Genomic DNA, 23,657 nt, shown 5'->3' with positions numbered 1-23,657 from the left:
TGTAGATTTGTGTTAAAAATGTACCTACATGTGTTATATATGGCGAACTTGGCCATTTACCTATTTTTATTGTTAGAATGCATAAAATATTGAAATATTGGTTACATGTTATTACAAATAAACCAAAAGTTGTATATCATGTTTATAAACTCTTGTATGATGTTAACTGGGCTTCAAATATACGTGATATCTTATATGATTAAACTTTGTTTTTTTTAATAGATTGAAATAAACCTTTTGTATTGAAAAATATCTTTCTTATAACAATAATGTTTGTTAGTTAACAAAGTTACTTAGTGAACATTAAAGTTAAATATTAAAGTTGGTCGTTACAATAATATTCCGAGAGAAAATCGTTTATGTATATGCTGTAAAATGTGTGTTAATGAAGATGAATACCATTTTGTTCTTGTGTGTCCAGCTTACAGATCTGTGCGAACACAATTTTTACCAAAGTATTATTGTTCTTGGTCTAATAATCATAAACTTTTGTACATTATATTTACTTCAAGCGTCTAGTAAGTCTCTTACTATCATCTTAATCATGTAATTACATACAAACTGCATGTAATATTAGATCTAATATAGTTTCATAACCTTACATTTATCATAAGTGCTTTACTATTGTTCTCTGCTGTCTATCCATGTTTTATATTATGTAATATATGTTGTTAATTTTGCCATAGCATGTTTATGCTTTTGCAATAAAAGATTCATCCTTCGTCGAGTTCAGTAGATATAAAATGAATAATGAAATAGAACACGCATACAATACATCTGTCATGGATCAGAGATACAATATAAAATGAAAAAGCAAAACAAATTCAGCCAAAAAACCGGGGGTTAACTCAATTACTCCACTAATGAATCCTGTCGTTTTACATTTGTTAATTCAAATGATGTTTGTAACTGTTATTGAATATCTAAAAATATGTGTGAATTCCAGATTTGATTGTTTCTGTTTTTGTTCATAAGTGATATAGACTTGAGACGATTTGGAGCTTGACACCTGTTGAAGACTGCATGTTGGCCGCTACATATTTTTTCGTTGTTTTAGTCGCGTTGGGTTGCTAACTCATTAAAGTTTATCCTTCTATTCAGAGAAACATTATGTTCTCGTATTTCATAGAAAACATCAGGGATATTCAAATGAATGCAAGAATGTTTATTTAGTCTAATTAAATGACCCTTTGCTGGTATTTGAAGTAAATTGAAAGATGAAGTTCCTTTGATGTCTTAGAGCCTTGTGTCAAAAATGACTGTAAAATTAATAAATATATATAGAAAGTTAAGACCTTTTATCGAGTATTTATTGTATGATTTATTTCTTTCCTAAAACGAATTGTCCATTAGCATTCATTTTTGTGGTGATGAAATCATGGCCATGGTCACCCTAAAACATATGAAAGTATATATGTAGAAAGGAAAAAGTGCATTAGAAAATTAAATACAACAATGTTCCTCTTATATGTATAAATGTGTTAATGTATGAAGTGAACATCTTTAGACGTCAATCGTCGAGGTCATAGTCCAAACATTTGTCATTTATGGATGACATGTGATAGGATATTCAGACTGCCACTTGAAAAGGAGGCCCGGTATTTTGGACAGAGGCAACAAAAAAAAATTCCAAACAATAGACCAGTTAAGTACCCTCTAAAGAGTTGTTGAAATTGTTCATTGAATTACCAAAAGCATGGCATTCCCTCCACATGATGCATCGGATTTAACGTCCCCATTCCAACAGGCCGCGGCTGCGTATATTTACACCCCGCACAGCCAAACCGCCGCACTTTTTCTTCTTCTGATACGGAAATCCATCCTCCTTTTAAATATTACTTTAGTATAGGGTTATTGCTTGGTGTTGAATAGTTCAAGGTAAAACATTTCTAAACCCAGTCTACACATGGGGTCAAATCGGTTTACGGGAAGCACGGGTTTTCAAAACTAGTATTGTATAGACACCGGTCTGTTCATTGTTGAAGACTGTTGATCTCTAGATGCCTTTTGTTTTTTTAAAGTATCGTTTGGTTTCTGTCTCAATAACGAATACCACACTACTCCTTTTAATATTAATAAACTAATTACAAAACTTATAAATCAAGGGTTCAGACTAATTTATAGTTCTTAACATTATATCTAAATTTCATAAATATGCTCAGGTATTTGAAGGAAAATCTAAAATCTGGGATTTTTTTGGATCGTCAGGGAAGTAGGAATGACTAATACGATAGTCTTCAGTGCTTATTCGACTTAAGTAGCCCGTAACAATTTTTGAACTAAATGATATATTGAAGGCTAACGCAAATTATTTACAGAAATTTATTGTGTGTTCTTCTGTCATACATGCCAAAACCGAACTAAAATAGATACGTTGTTAATGTATCCAAAGACATATGTCATCCTTTAGATATACATTGTACCATAAAACATGCAAAATAAACGGTGTGTACTTACTGTAGTAGTTGAATATGAACAAATACAAAACTTACGTGTGTTCCAGGGCAGTGGAAATCTTGATCTAAATGCCAAGAAAGTTGTTTAGTCCCTGGAGCCTCAAACTAAAAAAGTTTATTTAATAATTTATAATAACATAAGATGTATGTTTCAAAACAATGCATAGGAAAACAAACGAGAAAATTGATATAACTGGTGATTTCATTGTTGTAGGTTAAAAATGAAATTATAAGAGTTAAATGCTTCCTTTTGTAATTCTATAGGTTTTTAAAATCCTTGTTTAGTATAAACGCTTCCACAAAATGAGCTCGGTCAACGCTTTCAGACCCCAATATAATTAAAAAAAGAAGCATTCAATTCATAAATATGTACAATGCATTTACGGCCTTCAACAAAACATATAAAGAAATACTGTAAGTGTTGGAAGCATGTGACGTACAGTAGATAGGTATACCACTCACACTAGGTATAGAGTGTAAAATTCAAGGATTTTGAGCTTGCTTTGAGTACCTCCAATTACTCCTTGATATATTATTTGTTAGTATTGTTTTACAATTGACAAGTGTAGAATTGTTTTACGTGTTCTTGTGGGTTTTTTTTTGTAATCTGTAATACTAGTGAATCTGATTAAGCAAGAGTTACCACGCACAAGAGCTTTTTCTTAACTGTTCTTTGGTGAATCTTTTCAATCTGATCGAAATTAAAACTAAACGCCCCAAAGAGCCTGTGTCGCTCACCTAGATCTATGTGCATCTTCAACATTGGACACGCTCCAACATTATGGACTAGAACAAAATGTCAAAAATCTCTTTTTTGTTGATCTTGTATTGTTGATAATTTTCTCTTTACAGTTTCTCTCTATCTTCTTTAGTCTTTGCCCAAAACACAAAAAAAGGGTAATAAAAATTGTCATTCAAGGGCAATCACTCCTATAAAGAGTCTACTAACGATTGTGGCAAAATTTGACTTATTTGTAGGTCTTGTCTTGCTGATAGTTTTTGCTATTTAACGTGTCATTCTTTCTTTTATAGTTTTCAAGATAACAGGCAAAAACGAAAAAAAATTGTTTTGCTGATCATTTTTGCTATTTAAAGTGTTTGTCTATATATATAGTAGTTTTCCAGACAAGAGACTTAACACTAAAAATGGTCAAAATCGTCATTAAGAGCAATAAATAACTCCAATAAGGAGTGAACTGACGATTTCGGCCAATAGACTTACTTGAAGATCTTGTCGCTGTTCATTTTTGCTTATTTTAGCTTCTATCTATCTATAATAGTTTTTTTAGATATTAGGCAAAAAAAAAAAATGGTAAACGTAATCATTAAAGGGCAATAATTCCAATAAGGGGTAGGCAGATGATTTCAACAATACACACTTATTTGTAAATCTTGTCTTGAATGAGGGGGAAAGTAGATTTCAACACTCAATATTTTTCTCCATATTGATGTACAAAATGGAATCGTTTATAATTACTCCACTAGGTTTAAGAAATGATAAGTCCATCCACGGGAGATTATCATTACGATAAGTCTATCCACGTGAGATTATCATTGCGTGCAAGCAAAGACATATATGAAATATAGTAATTGTAATTTTAAATGAAAAAAAACAACACACAAAACCACATGACAAAATTGAAAATCTTAAGGTTATTATCCGGACTAAAAGAATGAGGACAATTTTATAGTGTATGAAAAGTTGTCACAAGCCGAGTTTGAAATAATTACAATTATTGTTAATTTACTATATACTTACCATGTTATTCCATAAAGACAAAGCAGCAGCTCCATGACCTTTCTCGTTAAAATGGAAACAGTCAGGTGAGAAATAACTCAGATCTACCATATTTGTACCGGACTAAAAGTTGAATAATAGGATTATTTGATTACAGATACCACAAAAAATAACAAGATAAAAAACTACTGGATTTTTGCGGTTGGTTAATATATATTTGTCTTTTAGATATATTGTGAGTACCCTTTTCAAACGGATTTCATAAGTTGATAGCACTGATTTACAAGTACAAAACCTTTTAGCAACATCAATAACTAATCAATGTACTTACGTGAGTGGGTGGTCTAGTATTTGTAAAGAATGGTTGAAGGACAGCTGTAAAATCAGATCGTGTGTCGTATCTACCACTGTCGATCAGCGCCTTTGTCTGATCCTGATAAGAACGAGTGAAGCCATCTAATAAAGCAGTATTGTTTTTTTCCTTTCCACATGGACATACAAAACTGGAATACAATTATATATCTAAATTGCGGAAAAAGATGACCGACCAATACTCTTATGTGTTAGTTCCCAATAAAATTATATGAGTTATTACATGTATTTATTTATGTATGACTTTATGTATGACTTAGTGTTGGAATTTAGTTAGGTAATGGATTCTATAGAAAACGATGATTAGTGGTTAAGGCCAGTGGCAAATATTTCACCAGACGTGGCTGTTATATATACATTATCCTGCATCAGACTAATTTGTATATTCCGGCCTACCCTCGGGGCTAACAAACGGTTGAAGTTTAATTTGACGGTACAAGTGTAACAGTCCAGTCAACATTTATTCTCAGTTTCTTCGTAATGGACGTTATTTTTGCGCCTTAAAATATATATTTGTGCATTTTGTTTTCTTTGGGAGGTTGTATCTTAGCCTAATAAGTTTATATAATGCAAATGAAGTTGGCATGCGGATATTGCTCATGTTTCATTGAGCTAAGTTTGAACCACCTACAAACAGCTGTACATGGGATCCTATTGGAATGGCACTTGTATACATGTCTTTCTCTTGATAAATGAAATATTTTCTATGTATGTTGGCGTTTGTTTTTGTTGCACTTCAGTGTTTCTGTTCTCCTTTGTTTTCCTCTTATAGTTGATGTGTTTCCCTCGGTTTTAGTTTGTAACCCGGATTTGTTTTCTCTCAATCGATTTATGACTTTTGAACAGCGGCATACTACTGTTGCCTTTATTTATAACATACTGCTAGAAATAAATGCGTTTAATATAAATGGCGATTAACAAATTCAAGATGAACGAATTTTCGAAAACCTGCAACGTGAGATTTTTTCCCCAACCAAAATTGACTTTCGTATATTCTGTCACAATGATTAAATACAGCTTTTTTTCAGAGGATACAAAAAGGTAATGCCTTCTCTAATATTGCTGGTTATTGTAGTTTTGTTCACACAGTTCAGTGAGTTTATCTTTTAATCTGTGTGACATTTGTTAGAAAAAAATCAGTTTATTACCTATGTACTAAATTACACAGAAATCCTCCATTCATTGAGGCAATAGGAGCAATATCAAATATCTGCACTACATTGACAAGCACTTTTGGGACTTGGGCATGCAGTATATCCAGAGCTTGTTTGATATTATTGGCATAATTGGCACCGCTGTACTTGTTCTGTTCGTGTATAAAAAAGCATGTTATAGAACAACTCAATGACACAGAAATCTAAATTATGTACAAACACATTGTCACCCTTCTTTATAACATAAATGGTGTTAGTAGAGAGCTGTTATGGATAAATTGGATCGACTACAATTAAAAATTGATTTATTTTCTTGATTTATCAATTTAAACACAGTTTGTGCTTGATATATAGTTCACGTATTGCATTATGCTTTCAAATATCAGAATTTATGAGTTATTAAGAAAATGGTTATAATTTCAGGTTAAATATTCATATTCGTCTACTTCCCTTGCAAAATTAACAATATACGTTGAATGTTTGTTTGTTCCTTTATTTTACTTGGATAAAATGGTATGGGTTAGAGTGTGTTTGTGACCTCTACTCGGGAATATATTAGTTTCGTGCGGTCTTACCAATCTGATTATAATATAGATTCTGTGTTTTTTACGAGCAAAGCTTGAACACATGATCTGTATTTTAATCAGAGTGGTGGTCTTACACGATCGTTAATCAGATTGGTGGTCTTACACGATCGTTAATCAGATTGGCGGTCTTACACGATCGTTAATCAGATTGGCGGTCTTACACGATCGTTAATCAGATTGGTGGTCTTACACGATCGTTAATCAGATTGGCGGTCTTACACGATCGTTAATCAGATTGGCGGTCTTACACGATCGTTAATCAGAGTGGCGGTCTTACACGATCGTTAATCAGATTGGCGGTCTTACACGATCGTTAATCAGATTGGTGGTCTTACACGATCGTTAATCAGATTGGCGGTCTTACACGATCGTTAATCAGATTGGTGGTCTTACACGATCGTTAATCAGATTGGTGGTCTTACACGTCAGATTGGTGGTCTTACACGATCGTTAATCAGAGTGGCGGTCTTACACGATCGTTAATCAGAGTGGCGGTCTTACACGATCGTTAATCAGATTAGTGGTCTTACACGATCGTTAATCAGATTGGCGGTCTTACACGATCGTTAATCAGAGTGGCGGTCTTACACGATCGTTAATCAGATTGGCGGTCTTACACGATCGTTAATCAGATTGGCGGTCTTACACGATCGTTAATCAGATTGGCGGTCTTACACGATCGTTAATCAGATTGGTGGTCTTACACGATCGTTAATCAGATTGGCCGTCTTACACGATCGTTAATCAGATTGGCGGTCTTACACGATCGTTAATCAGAGTGGCGGTCTTACACGATCGTTAATCAGATTGGCGGTCTTACACGATCGTTAATCAGATTGGCGGTCTTACACGATCGTTACAAGCATCACACAGGTCATTTCCACCAACAAACAGCGTCACTAGCTTCCAATCATCATAAAATCGCACATTTGCGTCAGACTTTAGACTGTTTACCAACATAGCAGCTTGTTCAGGCATATTGCTGAAACGCAAAGACATAACATTTATACGTGTGCTTATATAGCTTTTTTTTTATCTTATCAAATATATGTATCATTATTTAAGTCACGGTAACATATATAATGTTAACATGTCTGCCATCGTCGGGCAAAATGTAATACGTGTATAATACAGAATGAACATAGAGATCTAACGAATAAAAATTGTTTAATTAGTTAAAAACCAAAATTTTTACTTTTTATTTCAAAAATCAGTGGAAGAATTTCTCATCAAATATATTTTTTTTTGTTGCTTAAAACATATATTATAAATATGCTGTTATTTGTTAATGATTGCGTCTTGTATTTGCTGCAGATTAATATTAACTTGCTTATTTATAACTTCCTTTATTTTCCTTTCTGTATTAAAATTCTGGACACAAACTTATTATTCACATTGCAAAAGTGTTTGTCTTGTTTATGATGTTTAGACTACCCGGATGTTCACCGATCGATATTTATAATGTATGACAGTCAAGTTATTATTTAAGGTTAAGTACTTTTTACTTTTTTTAAGTACATTTTGTAACTGTGAGTATTCTTTGATACAGTATTATTATTTTAATTGTACATATTTTATTTTTGTTAAAAGTCTTTTTTCGTCATATCCAAAAACACATTGTGGACATGCATTAGTTACAGAGAAACATTTTATGGCTTACTATGCGGTATGAGTTTTGCTCATTGTTGAAGGCCGTACGGTGACCTATAAATGTTGATTTCTACGTTATTTTTCCTCTGGTGGATAGTTGGCTCATTGGCATTCATACCACATCTTCTTATATATCTACTTGCATTCGTTATAGTATTGTGCAGGACAAAAACACTACTTATCACTGAGTTGGAATCTGAAAATTTCACTTCTTTTGCTTCTATTGTTGAAAATTCAGACGTATATGTATATCCTCACAAACTTACTAAGATGTATCTCCAGGATCGGCTTTATTAAGTCTAGAGCCAGCGCTCCCACGGCCTCCTGTTCCGGTGGAATATCCATATAAAAATTGACCAAATTTCTTTAATATATCTGTAAATAAATTATGGTTTTTGTTAAATTGAATATTTGATTGATTTGAAATAGAAAATTGGTCGAAGTATTTATTGCCTTTATATTTTTCCCACTATATAGAATGTTAACTCAGAACAATTCTACAGTTATGATAAATGATCGTCTTATTTATTACTTGTTCTGGACTAGTGTTTCAACTCAGCATGTCCTTGTGCCTTGAACTCTAGATCCTCTTCAGAGTGTCGTTGTCTTTAATTATATACTAATATTTTATCCTTTATAAAGTTTTGCGATCTTGATAGTCTCTGTCAAATCTAAACTTGCCAGATTTTTATGAAATTTGAATCAAAGGTTTATATCAGCAATGTCTGGGACGAGTTTGAATATCATCCCTGATCAATTATTTTTACACGAATTATGTCTTTTAGAAATGTAAATTCTATAGATAATTGCATTGTAAGCGCTCTTAAGTGTACACTTCTTGACAGATGTTATGAAATTTATATCAAAGGTTTATATCAGTAATGATATCGAATGAGTTCGAAAATCGGTGCCTATCAACTTTTTTAACAGAGTTATGCCCTTGGAAATATTATGTATGTAGAAAATTGCATTGTAGGCACTCAAACCACCTACAGTTGAGAAATTTCAATCATAGGTTTTTCCCGCAATGTCTTTGGCGAGTTCGAAAATCAGCACTGATCTATGATTTTTACAGGAGTTGTGATTCCTTGGAATATAATTTATAGACTACAACAAATAAAGTTATGATTTAAAGAAAAATCATTTTATTGAAAATGTTTTGTTCGGTTAGATAATAGGGTATAACAAAGTGTACAAGGTGAATAGGGTATAACAAAGTGTACAAGGTGAATAGGGTATAACAAAGTGTACAAAGGTGAATAGGGTATAACAAAGTGTACAAGGTGAATAGGGTATAACAAAGTGTACAAGGTGAATAGGGTATAACAAAGTGTACAAGGTGAATAGGGTATAACAAAGTGTACAAGGTGAATAGGGTATAACAAAGTGTACAAAGGTGAATAGGGTATAACAAAGTGTACAAGGTGAATAGGGTATAACAAAGTGTACAAGGTGAATAGGGTATAACACAGTGTACAAGGTGAATAGGGTATAACACAGTGTACAAGGTGAATAGGGTATAACAAAGTGTACAAGGTGAATAGGGTATAACAAAGTGTACAAGGTGAATAGGGTATAACAAAGTGTACAAAGGTGAATAGGGTATAATACAGTGTACAAGGTGAATAGGGTATAACACAGTGTACAAGGTGAATAGGGTATAACAAAGTGTACAAGTGAATAGGGTATAACAAAGTGTACAAGGTGAATAGGGTATAACACAGAGTACAAGGTGAATAGGGTATAACACAGTGTACAAGGTGAATAGGGTATAACAAAGTGTACAAGGTGAATAGGGTATAACACAGTGTACAAGGTGAATAGGGTATAACAAAGTGTACAAGGTGAATAGGGTATAACAAAGTGTACAAGGTAAATAAATCACAACTAATAACGAAGACAAACTCACCCTACATCTAAGATTTCCATTGAATACATATATAAATTCCAGATATAGATAATACTGCTGATATACCATACATCTGCCCTATACTTATATGGTTTTTAACCTCAAATTTATCTCGCTCGCTATGTACTTACTTGGCATCGTTAAAACAGGACTATCTAATGATCCATCCCCTCCAATGCTTGAGAAGAAATGAAAATCAAGAATTATTTAAATTTTATGCAAGATCTTCTGATTTTAAAACAAGAAATAGTATGTTTCAAACACCATGTAACTCAGTATGTAACGCAGATATTCGTAGCTATGATAAATTGGTCGAATAGAGTTATGTCTCTTTGCTTCGTTTGCTATAAATCAAGTGAAAACTTAGTTTTTGCTGCGGTCGATGCCAATTTCTGAATTAACCTTCATAGAAATACTCACAGGCGAAGACTGATCGGCTAAAATTGAGGGGAAAAGGGGGGGGGGCAAATACTGGAGATATTATATACATTGTAACTTAAAGGCTACTATAAATGAACAAACAAGAATATCCATAACCATCTTCGGAAATATTCACGAGTTGAACACACTGTTGTTTGACTGGCTTTAATTCTATTGAAAGAAAAAAAAATTATAAATAATGGATATAACATCTCAATATCATATTTTTTTTGATTCCTTATTGTCACAATTAAAGAAACTGCATGCATGTATATAAAGTAATTATTTGTGTAACTAAAACATATATTCTATCAGAACTGTTTGTGATTGATTTTTGGTCCAGTGACAAATAGTTCATGAATATTCAGGAACAATTGAACAATAAAATAGGTAGGTTTTTCAAAGTGGGTCAACCAGGATGACTAGTGGTAAATTTTGACTGCCACTGGAAAATGCGGGTATGTTGTTGATTCCAAATTTTGAGGTACAGCGAATCTTTTCACAAAAAATCTTACGATTAAAATTGATCGTAAGGTATACTGAAATGTACAAGATTTTTTGTGAAAAGAGCCCCAGAAATGTTAAAATACTAGCCTTACCACCAAGAATGTCCTCTATATTCTACCAAATCTCCAAGAATGTTGGTTGCTAGAATACCATTTCCGGCCTACAGAAATAATACATAACAGCAATTATGTTTCAAAGAATAACTAAGTACAAATTTAGGTTCTAATAATATAAAATTGAAGTTTTCTGAGAGAAAGTATCTATTTCTTATAATTGTTTCTTGATAGAGTCATACTAGTATGTTTCCCTCAAGTATTTCTGGAGTTCCGAAAAAAAAGTATGCTTCATCTATCTGTGTTGATGAAAGGAAGCAATGATGATCATGCTATCAATTATTGGGGACAAAAACAAAATATTTTATATTTACATTTATGTTTGAAATTTTATCGCAATTTCAACATTTATGAAGCATTATTCTTTGTTGTGAAGATTAAGATAACAATGGTGTTAAACAACTTGATTAGAGACTGGATTTAATCAATTGGTAAAGTGACTCGTCTTTGGACTAGGCTTAATCCCCAGTTTTAAAAATGTTTGATACAATACAGGTGTGCATGTCTAGTCATGTAATTTCTTATCTTGTTAATTCACGGACAGAAATGAAAATCTTACCGTTAAAGAATCTCCCAAGGCTGCAACAACTCTAATATCACCAGGATGGAGTTCATGTACTGGAAATTAGAATACCTATGGTATACACGTGAAATATGCCCCAAACATTGGTGAATAAAAACCTTCCTTTTTTATACAATAAGATATACACAACAAGTTGCTCTCTTTAAAAAAAAGAAATGCAATCGTGAACCTAAATGCCTGTTTGGCATGAACGATCAGATAATTGGTACATAAAGAAGCATAATTTTACCTTTTTTAATATAAAATGTAGAAAAACTGATATGGGTTCTTAATGAAGCTGCTTTTCTATGTGGGGTATAATTTTCTTGTTAAAGAAATAATTTCTCTCTCTCTTCCGATAGATAACGTTACAACATGCAATCTGATTAAAATTCAGATCTATCTTAACTCGCGTGCTCGTACATATAAGCATACGAGGATAACGAAAACACATCTCTTCTATACTTAGATTAGATTGTACAACATGCTAAATAAGAGTCAACCACTGTTTGTTCCATTCTGAGGTGCTAGGTGAAAATAAGAGGTAGCTTCCTGGCTAAAGTCGAAATGTAAATGTGAAAACAGTCTTTGTTTTGAAGAAGTGTATGCAATGAATCATGATTATTTGTTTGTAGCCAGTTTGAAAATAGTTCAAAACCCTAAGCTATATTCGTATTTGTTAATTGATTATTCCGAACTAAGACCGTTTTGGAAAATCAATTACACTGGTTTATATGGTTTGGTCATTGGCTAATCATATTCGAGATATGCTTGATCTCAATTTATTTATACCACAGGCAAAAAACTCAAAACAGACTTTTAGAGTAGAAACAACTTGAAACCTCAACTTTATACTTGAATCAATTTGCTCAAACATTTCGTTTCATACGGATATTGATTTTAAGAAAAATATTTTTTTACTAAATTGTCGCCAAACACGCTCTAGACCTCTGTCAACTAGACCCTCTAAATTCGCTTATGACTACATATTGGCTCGACTCCTTGAAAACAAAGTGACGGAATTCCCAAAAACTTGCACTGATTCTTCTTTAGGTGGGACATGAAGTTGTGCACTAGCTGCTTCAACTTTTAATCTGATTTTATTTTGAAGGGGTGGGTTGTTTTACATACCGAAAACAAAAGAATTAACTTTGCCATTTATAACTATATGTTTTGAAGAGGGAAGTCGACACACGTGCCCTTTGGAAAACTCACACATTTTTCTAAAGAAAATTACCATAATCATCTCTAATTTCATAAAAAAATCATGAATAGATAATACTCATCTTCCTGTTATTTTAAGTCTTTGGACAATTGCTAATCCATCCTCGCAAACCACATACCGGTAGTAATTTGTGATAGTTTTCAATGCCAAACATCGAGGAATATATCAAACCTCAATTTGTTTTATTTCATTCACCATAAGTTTTAAATAAATAGTGAGTTATCGCCTCAACTCCAAAGAAAATAACTCAGTGTCTGTAAATCTTTTCATATCTTTAGAATTATTTTAAGGACTCAAACATATATTCATTTATGAACAAATTACTGTTTCGATGTGACGTGTAATTTCTGCATTTAAGGGAATACGATACAGTAGCAGGGGCAGATAATAACGTTTTCAAAACTGTTCGTGTTGTTTTCGCGACGTTGTTAATCAGAACGTTGTAATTTCGCGAAGTTTCTAATAAGAACGATTAAATTTCGCGACGTCGTTTTAAATGTAGTCACATTTGCGGAAAATCCAGTGACGTCACAAATCCGGTTGCGCGAATTTGAAAAAAAAGTACCTGCCAAGAAAATCGGCCATATCATGAAAATTGTTATATTCATTCATTGATATTGAGGTCAATAGTATTAACTTGAAATGTGAAGAAAAAAAATTAAATCCACATTCATACTCTTGTATATGTTTTATTTCATATAGGAAATGAATAACAGATATGCAAATAATGATACGTCGATGAGACAGAAACCCAACTAAACAAAAAGACCAATAAGTAATTAAATGTAATTTAGATATCAACGTACTGTCTTGATCTATATATAATATCTACACCATTTGGAAAACTGTATGGAGAATTGTGCAAATAAATTTAATAGAGACTATCAACAAAATGACAAAATAACATGATTAATAAAGACAACGCCTCATACTGCACCTGACTTTGAATAAGTACATTAAAAAGTTTAACGGCATTTTTAGAATTTAACCCAGTGGAATACATATGTGTATGAAAAAGAACTGTCAGTTTAAAAGACACAGTTATAAGCCCCGTATTATAGACGGAATGACGGACGGACAGACGGACAGGTGTAAAACAATACGCCACCCAACTTTCATTTGCGGGGGTTTAAAAATACCCTGAAGACAAATAAACTTAGGCAACTTATCTATTGATACAAAATCATGCAATTTCATGATCTAATACCGACTGCTGTACTTCCTATGAAATGTTAAACTACACCGTAATGGACTTTATTGAGACAATTACGACATGAATTTGCTCGAAACAGCTCTAAATATACACCTTTTTGAACATGTTCAGAGTAGTTCTAAGCTGACCCGAGTTAATTTGGGTATGGTTTTGTGTTCATATAATGCCTATATAGTAGGCCGATAGTTTTCTTGATTGAATTGTTCACATTTTCATGTCGGGGCTTTTTAAAACTGACTAAACAGTGAGGCTTTTTTTTTGGTGAAGGCCGTGCGGTGACCCTTAATTGCGTTTATCTTCGTAATTTGAAATATGGTTGATAGTTGTCTTATTGGCAATCATACCAACTGTCCTTATTTTTATATTATCCCACTTACTTGATAATTGTTTCATATTTTGTCTTGTTGGGACCTTTTGAATAATTAAAAATATGCCCAAGCTGTGTTGTCTGCATGAGTTGAAGGACTAATGTCGGACTGAGATGCAAATTATTTTTTATGCCAACGCCGTAGCGGAGGGGGCATTAAGTTTTACCCTTGTCCGTCTGTACGTACGTACGTACGTCCCAAAATTGGTTTCCGTTCTCTAACTTTAGTTTGCCTCAACCAAATGTTATGAAACTTATACACAACGCTTATTACCACAAAACACAGATCAAGTTTGAATTTTGGTGGCGTCACTTTTACCATTCTAGAGTTATGCCCCTTTACAAATGGAAAAATTGCTGAATTTTTCGTTTCCGTTCTCTAACTTTAGTTTGCCTCAACCAAATGTTATGAAACTTATACACAATGCTTATTACCACAAAACACAGATCAATAGCTATAAGAAGATGTGGTATGAGTGCCATTGAGACAACTCTCCATCCAAGTCAAAATTTATAAAAGTAAACCATTATAGGTCACAGTACGGTCTTCAACACGGAGCCTTGGCTCACACCGAACAGTAAGCTATAAAGGGCCCCAAAAATTACTAGTGTAAAACCATTCAAACGGGAAAACCAACGGTCTAATCTATATAAAAAACGAGAAACGAGAAAAACTTATGAACCACATCAACAAACGACAACTACTGAACATCAGATTCCTGACTTAGGACAGGTGCAAACAAATGCAGCGGGTTTAAACGTTTTAATGGTACCAAACCTTCACCCTTTTTCCGAAACAATAGTGTAACATCACAACATAGAAAGACACACTATAAAATATCAACTGAAATAGCTTAACTCAATCAAAGGACATATTAACACCATTGAACATACACTGAACAAATAAATTTGACCTATGACACAATGTAAATACAAAATAAATAAACTAAGGGAAGAATAATAAAAGTAACATGTTATATCGGTAAGAAATGTTAAACAATTAAAGAAAAACAATATGCTCGAACAAAAATATCAGCTATTTGCACTAACTTTAAACACAGGTAAATGAAAATAATTTTGTTGTTAGGTATACGTGTATATAGTACCAATGGAGAAAGGAAATATTTTTACAAAATGAATAATTTTGATGTTCATAGTACGAAGTGAAAATTTATAGTTATACCAAACACTTATCAAAGCTGGTATATAGACCAGATATAACCCTGAATAACATTAAATAACAAAAAAGCAATACAATTAGTATCAACAGGTCAAATAAACAAGAAAGTACGATTTGAGAGTACTCGCAGTTACTGACAGCTAGTTAAAAGCCAAAACAATTAATAATAAAAAATCATGCATCAGAGACTAAAATCAACTAAAACACATCCCAGGGATTTAGTATTTTAACGTCATGGACAGTCAAAGAAGACATGAGAAGTTTGAATTTTGGTGGGGTCACTTTTACCGTTCTAGAGTTATGCCCCTTAACAAATGGAAAAAATTCTGAAATATTTGTTTCTGTTCTCTAATTTTAGTTTGCCTCAACCAAATGTTATGAAACTTATGCACAATGCTTATTACCGCAAAACTCAGATCAAGTACAAATTTGGGTAGCGTCACTTTTACAGTTCTTGAGTTATATCCCTTTATAACGTTATATGCAAGCGGGGGCATCATCTGTGTCCCATGGACACATTCCCCATTTATTTTTATTGTTATTATTATATTTTGATTATGAAATATTTATTTTTATCAAATTTATCTTTTTATGTTTCCGAACATTTCTTTTCTAAAAGTAATTTACTAGAATACTTTTTGTATCCAGCATGTCCAAGATTCGTAACAATTCATAAAGGTTTGGCAAATATTTTATGCTATTTTACGAGTAACCAGCTTTAAAAATTTTAATGAATAATATCATTGCTTTCGAAAAAAAAAACTTGGCTATACCACTGAACTTGACAGCGTAATCATGAACGGCGGGAATGATTTTACGACGTTATTGCGATTAAAACTTATTTCAACGTAGTTTAGCGCCCTATTGGCAAACGTCCCGTTTGCAATTAAAAATCAAAGTTTATTGCTTTTATTGAAAAAACAAGCACATGGACCCCCAGTTTTTTCTTTTGCAATCAATCAAGTAATATTTAAAGAACACTCCGCCAAAATTTTAAGAAAAAATCAACGATCGATTTTTTTCTGCACTTCTGAATAGACGCAAAAATATTGTCAATTTCTTTATTTCACTTAGAGTAAAGTAAATTCAGAAAACAACAATTTTGTTTAACCTTAAACTTGTTACAGCATGGTCATGCCAAGGATCAAGGGAACATTTTACAAAAAACCCGGTTAAGTTATGACTGTTCGTTCAAAAGTATTGTAACTTTCTTTAAAAGTCCTTTTTTATGAAATTTCAGGGTTTTCCCTTCAAATATGCAAATTTCAAACCAAATTATCTCAAAAAGTAAGTCATGAAGGTATATTTTTCTTTGCATATTTCAAAAGTACACATCGAAATTGACCTTCTACCAAAATTTCAAGAAAAAATCAACGAGGGATCTCTACTGTATCGTATGCCCTTAACACACATAAAAGGCGCCTTTAAATTTCGTCGTAATTTCCACAGTTAACCTGTATTTTTAAATAAGATTAAGTATGGTTTCTTTAAGTTAAAAAAAAGAAGATGAAGTATATTTTCCAATGAGACAACTCTCCACTAGAGACCAAGTGACGTAGAAGTTAACAGCTATATGTCACCGTACGGCCTTCAACAATTAGCAAAACCCATACCGCATAGTAATTTATAAAAGGCCCCGAACTGACAACGTTAAACAACTCATACGAGAAAACTAACTATCTGATTCCATAGCGTTGTCATTTATTATAATTATTGCTTTTGTTTCCTTATTAATATTTAAGTTTGATGTAACTGTAGAGTCTTAATTACTATAAATACAAATTCATTATCTTATCTCTGACTGTATCTATCATCACTCAAACTCTATAAAGGACATTCGTTATTCTATTTCTGATTCTGTATTAGTATTTCACCACTGCTATTGCATATGCATTTACTTTTTTTCTGTTATACGACATCACAAACATCAAGCCCGAACATTTAATTATTCTTTCAGAATTGTCATTCAACATACCGCTAAAATATATTTAAAAATAAAAATTTTGTTGTAGCATCTTATATCTGCATTTTACACAACTCAACGATTCTTTAAGGTTCAGTTTGTTTTTCTTTTCTTTAATTTCTTTTTGTTTTAATTTGTATTTTTTCCAATATTTTACCAGTTAAATAATATGTGACTATAATAATTCCGTTTTTGTTATTTTAATAAAAAAAGGGACAATTTTAGAAACACCTTGATTGTTCTAATCCTTCCTGGACGTAGAATTTTAATTGCTGCTTAAATGGACTTACTCTTTATTTAATTTCGCTAAAATGGCTCAGTTTGAAAATCGTAAGAACGCCCTATCCATTGACCGTCACTTTTTCGCTTAAAATCTACTTGATCTCCAAAGTGAACACAGCTTGTATTTCAGAAACCTTAACATATGCGACTCTAATTTAATTAGCTATTGATGTACGATATCAACCAGTCTCGATGAACACTTACCTCTATAGCAACTGTTGGACGCTAATACGTATTCATTAGATCAATTCATTACCTATTACGCAGGTGGCCATAGAAAAGAACAGATGTATTCCGTAAAGCCAGTAGGTATTTCCGGTATTCCGAAAGACTACAGCATCGATTAATATATATGCGAGGTTCACGCAAGTTTTTTTACTATACCGTAGTCTGACAGTGTATACTCTTTTCGGCATAGTGAACAATATCTGTTAGCTTTCTCGTTTTAATTATTTTACATTTGTAATTTCGGGGCCTTTTATAGCTGACTATGCGGTATGGGTTTTACTCATTGTTGAAGGCCGTATGGTGACCTATAGTTGTTAATTTCTGTGTCATTTGGTTTCTTGTGGAGAGTTGTCTCATTGGCAATCATACCACATCCTCTTATTTTTATAATTGTGTCATAATATTTGACATTGTTTATACCATATTGTTTAAATTATTACTAGCTGCTTTGAATTTTATTCACAAGGTTGATTGTGATACTTACCGTTCGTTGCATGATGTCCATTGTGTGCGTTAGTTACATGACAGTTGAAAGGTGGCATAGGGTATTTGGCTCGGGTTTTACTCTACAATGTCAAAAGCATTGGTCAAAGTTTTTAAAATACATTGCTAAAAATATATAATAGACAATACATGTACAATGTAACTAGTAAAATAGGTTTATTGTGATGAGTTATAACTCATTATGTACACTGAATTTACTGACATAGCACTGTAAACATCAGCGTTTCGACAATAATTATAAGCAAGGAATGAGCTGTCAAATTGACTGCAAACTGGGTTTTCTGTATTTCAAAAGGTGTTTTTAGGCTTTTTTGACCTGCCACATTCTATGCCTATTTTCCAATCTATCAATGACCATAACTTCTGAACAGCAAAAATGAAAATCATCAATATCAAACTAGACCACCATTTTATCATCAGTAACAGCATTATTAAAGTTATAAAAACATTGGTTAAACGGTTCATCAGTAATTGCACTGAAACGATATAAAGTGCAAATTTCAAATATATCAAGGACTATAACTCCTGAACGGCTAAAAAGAAATTCTTCAATATCAAATTTGACCACCATTTTGTCATCAGTAACAGCAAATTAAAATTGTAAAAGCATTGGTTGAACGGTTCATAAGTAATTGCACAGAAACCACATTAAGTGCCAAATTTCAAGAACCATAACTCCTGAACAGCAAAAAGTGAAAATCATCAATATTGAACTTGACCTCCATTTATACATCTGTAACAGCATATTAAAATGTGAAAGACATTGGTAGAATACTTCATAAGTTATTGCACGAAAACTCTTGGTAGCCTTAGGAAAACTCAGTTAATAAATGGTTACCAAAACCCTGAACATTGTCCAATTATCCAAGTTATTGCACATTTAACTAGCCTATAATGTCTTAAGAAGTTTTATGATTTCAAACAAATGTTTTTCGATTGAACACTTTTGCACAGAAGTTCAAAAATTACCTAAATGATCGTTTCTATACGTTGTAAGTATTTTTCCCGTTGCTTTCAAACATTTCTGTATTTATTTCTGTTGCTTCTAAACATTTGTGTATTTATTTCTTTTTTCTTAATTCCGTTACTTTCATCGAAAAACAAATTCTCACGGATCATGTTTATTTTTACAAAATGTTTCTAAAATACACGAGGATTTAGAATTTCTACTTTTCACTTATGCATGTCCGCATGTCCAACAACAATCATATTAATAATTATTTTGGAAAGCCTACCACTCCTGGCCATGTTTTTAAATGTTCTCTCCACATCTCCATAAGGGTACTGTTGTTTGGCAGTGTTTCATTGAAAAACTTAACATATCTTTTCCAAAATGTATTATCGCCTGCAAAAAATCATTCAGTTTTTAAGTTCCATAATAATTTTATTTCTATTGACATACACTGCATTTTATGGAAAAAAGAGTCGGAAGATTCTAAGAGGACATTCAAAATTCATCAGTCGCAAAACAACTGAAAACGCGATGGGAAAAACCGAAATAAGAACGAAAAGACAAATAAGTCCACAACACACTACTAAAGACTGGACAACACGAACCCCACTGCAAACTGGGGTGAGCTCATGTTTTATGGAAGAGTAAGCAAACCAGGCTCCACCAGTAGCATCCGCCGTGTTGCTCATGGTAAGTAACGTTACGAGTCTCATTCGGTGATGTCCCAAACAGAGGACGGGATTGTAGCTATAAAATGTATTATATTGTTTATTGATTGTGGTTACGGCAATTGGAAAATATCCGTGGTCAAATGTGACACAGATATCCAATAACGGTCAACCAGGTAACTCTTGATGGCTTCCGTAAAATTTTCGAAGGAATGACTTCAACTTTTCCACTTGGAACCCTTTAATAGCTTCCTTGTAAAAAGCAACACCCAATCAAGAAAATCATGATAGCAAACGCAAGCTTTTGAATAATCTATCATCGTAAAGATGTATATTTCATATGAAGTCGCCGCTGGAATGCTACTACATAGAAATGGAAATTTCGCAATTGGAAAGCTGATTTCATCCTTTTTGACAATTTTTAGATGTAAGTCAAGATATGAGGCAGCCTTAACTGTGTCTGTGGTATTCTTTAGTTCAAGTTCTATGGTATAGATGCGTTCAACATAGTCATCGAACTTTGACGTATTCAGTGTGAGAAAACATCATCTATATAGCGGAGCGTCAAATTAAAATGAAAATGCTTTCTGATATTCATTCATTTTCATTGATATGCACTGCATTTTTTTTTATTGAAATGCACTGCAATTTTTACTGATTTGCACTGCCTTCTTTTATTGATATGCACTGCATTTGTATTGATATGCACAACACTTTTATTCATATGCACTTAATTTTTTGATTGATATGCACTGCCTTTTTAATTGTTATGCACTATACTTTTAATGATAGGCATTTCATTGTATTAGCATACACCTTATTTTCAATGATATGTACTGTATTTTCATTGTTATTCACTGTTTAATGAGTATGCACTTCATTTTTACATCGGATGACCGTGGGGGCATTCCGGTGTATTGTTGCCACAGACATTTCTACCCACGTGACTTTCGTTTTTGACTGATAACCGAACGCAAAATAACATTCCTTATCGCTTGTTATATATCAATTTCATCAATAAATATTCATGAAAATAATTTTTAAGAACATAGATTAACGATATGAAAATGTTTTGTCGTGAGAAATATATATATGTCAATAACAAATCAAGAATACCGAAAATTTGAGTTAACGCATGCGGAAGAATATCTCAAGAACGTTTTGCGGGAAAATATGAATGCCTACTCAAATCCAATCTATTAGAAAAATCGAATTATTACAGAAGAGTGTCCACCATGCACTTGTACTGCGCTATTATTAGAATAGAAGAATAGAATGATATACAAATGGATGAAAATTATATATACATGTAACTGTTATATATAAATATTAATATATATATATAACAACAAACCAGAGTATACTGATTTGTATCACTACAATATAATAGTTATTACGGTGAGGTTGAATTCCCTGTCATTTATTCATCATCCACGCACTAACTTGTCTCTGAAAAAAAATATCTATGTACCTTAACCTCACTTTAAGGTATAGAGATGTGATTTTTTTTCTGAGACAAGTGCTTGTGACCAATCCGATGTTCAGTACTTCAGTACTTTGATTATTATTTATCATAATGCACATCCTTTTTGTTTACATGCATACAATTTTATTGGCATTCGTTTCATTTTATCGATATGAACTTCATCATTATTGATATGCACTGCGTTTTTATTGATATGCACTGCGTTTTTATTGATATGCACTGCATTCTTTTTCTTATGCACTGCGGTTATTTTTACATGTACTATGTTTTATCTATTAAGATGTAAGTCAAGATATGAGGTAGCCTTAACTGTGTCTGTGGTATTCTTTAGTTCAAGTTCTATGGTATAGATGCGTTCAACATAGTCATCGAACTTTGACGTATTCAGTGAGAAAACATCATCTATATAGCGGAACGTAAAGTAAAAGGATTATGCTTTCTGAAATTCATTAATTTTCATTGATATGCACTGCATTTTTGTTAATAGTAATTGCACTTTCATTAATATGCAATTCATTTTTATTGAAACGATTTTCATTTTTATTGATACATTTATGTACTTCCTTATCTCAGTTCGATACTATTTAAATTTATTACAGGAGCAATTGTTGTCGCTACATATAAAATTTCTGTTTATATAAAACAACCTTTTTCATAAAGAAGTTGATAAAAAGATGGCCAGTCTAGCATAACTAAATCAATATCTTAAAATTTAACATCAGATAGACGAATAGACGAAAAGATTGTGCTTGTTCCAGATGTTTTGTTAAAAAAGGTTAATTCTCTTCATGTTTCACCAATAAAAGTTTTAGTATCCGTCTAAGGATTTTTTTCATGGATGAGAATTCATTTTGTGTTGAACGTTTTAAGAGTACATGTCATTTTTCGTTTACAAAAAAATTGGTAACAAAGTTCATGTTCAATAAAGACTTATACAATAGATAAATATATATACATATTTCCAATCATGTTCTTTTTTGTCTGTGCATAGCTCAATAGAATAATTGCAGAAAATTCACCATTTCAAATTGATCTGCTATTTTTTGTATAAATTAACAAATGTGTTGAAAGCAAAAAAAAACCAAATGTACTTCAACGTAGATTTGGTCTGTCTACTGAACATTTATATAATGAAACTTTTTTTCCAATAGTAACGGTATACAAGAAATAGTAGAAGCTAATTCTAAATTTTGGGGTATCAAATAATAAGTGTTCTGTTTGTTTGATTAATTTCAGACATGTAGGGGTAAATAACAAAAGTTCACATACCGTAACAGCTAGCCATACACGCTAGGAAAATTAAACCAACAAACCGACCCATTATGTCGACGGAAAACTGAGAACTGAGGTTGAAACTGACTTATCAAAATCGTGACATTTACTTGGGATAAAAATATGTCCAAGTTCAAGGAAATTTCAATTTAGGACTGTATTTCGGTCAATTCTCTGGGCTTATCAATAAGTTCACAACACGACCGTAATTATCACTGTACTCTGGCTTAACTTTAAACTGGTTTCCTTTTCTCATCACACCGAATATTTGTTGACAATTTTAAAATACTATACAGTTATAAACTGAAATTATATATAACTGACATGTTAAAATGACTTTGTGAAATTTCCTCATTGCCGGATTATTTAAAGATATCCACAATGATATTGAACAATTCTTTATTGTACAAGTAGCAATCGCTTAAAGTTTGGACATAGTTTCAGTGGTATTCGAATTTTTTTATAAAGTGGAAGTGCCAATTTCTCCTTAATTCATTACTAGTGCCATCAAAAGTCTTTTCATCTTGTATTTGCAGTATCAACGCTTCGTGAATGTACTTTGAAACTGTTACATCTTGATTTATAATTTCTTAAAGAATGCTTAAAAAATACATTATTTTTTATTTCAGCAAATTATGAGTAGTGTCTAAAAATTGAATGAGAATGATATTTTAAACCAAAAGTTTGTCGAAAATATAAACTTTGTAAGGTTCAAATATAAACTTTGTAAGGTTCAAATTGATTGATGTTTGCTTCTGTGTGTACTTAATTCAATCGTTTACACAATAAAAAATCTTTTAAAATTTGTCGTATTATTTAGACTTCAATATTAACACTAATTTTTATGAA

The 23,657-nt window shown here is 32.3% G+C and overlaps 1 protein-coding gene across 1 annotated transcript; it reads right to left on the bottom strand.

Moving 5' to 3' along the window:
- Nucleotides 1–1,295: 1,295 nt before the first annotated feature.
- LOC127730367 (phospholipase B1, membrane-associated-like) lies at nt 1,296–22,862 on the bottom strand. Its single transcript, XM_052238745.1, has 13 exons — nt 22,806–22,862; nt 19,666–19,775; nt 18,411–18,492; nt 11,466–11,524; nt 10,886–10,953; nt 9,998–10,044; nt 8,224–8,332; nt 7,157–7,289; nt 5,715–5,872; nt 4,526–4,697; nt 4,216–4,317; nt 2,493–2,561; nt 1,296–1,393 (listed from the first exon to the last, which is right to left on the bottom strand). Exons 1-13 carry the CDS (start codon nt 22,855–22,857, stop codon nt 1,322–1,324), a joined length of 1,233 nt encoding a protein of 410 aa, XP_052094705.1. The 5' UTR covers nt 22,858–22,862; the 3' UTR covers nt 1,296–1,321.
- Between the last annotated feature and the right edge of the window lie 795 nt (nt 22,863–23,657).

This window comes from Mytilus californianus, unplaced genomic scaffold (genome assembly GCF_021869535.1).
Source record: "Mytilus californianus isolate M0D057914Y unplaced genomic scaffold, xbMytCali1.0.p SCAF_2, whole genome shotgun sequence".
Classification (NCBI taxonomy): Eukaryota; Metazoa; Mollusca; class Bivalvia; order Mytilida; family Mytilidae; genus Mytilus; species Mytilus californianus.
The sequence above is the reverse complement of the archived record's forward strand: the minus strand, read 5'-3'. Positions and strand labels throughout refer to the sequence as shown.

Coding starts and splice junctions, on each gene's coding strand:
- LOC127730367 (XM_052238745.1), bottom strand. CDS start 22,857: ATGGGTCGGTTTGTTGGTTTAATTTTCCTAGCGTGTATGGCTAGCTGT. Junction 10,954..11,465: donor CCTTGGGAGATTCTTTAACG/GTAAGATTTTCA, acceptor TTATTTCTGTAG/GCCGGAAATGGTATTCTAGC. Junction 4,318..4,525: donor ATACTAGACCACCCACTCAC/GTAAGTACATTG, acceptor TTCAACTTTTAG/TCCGGTACAAATATGGTAGA.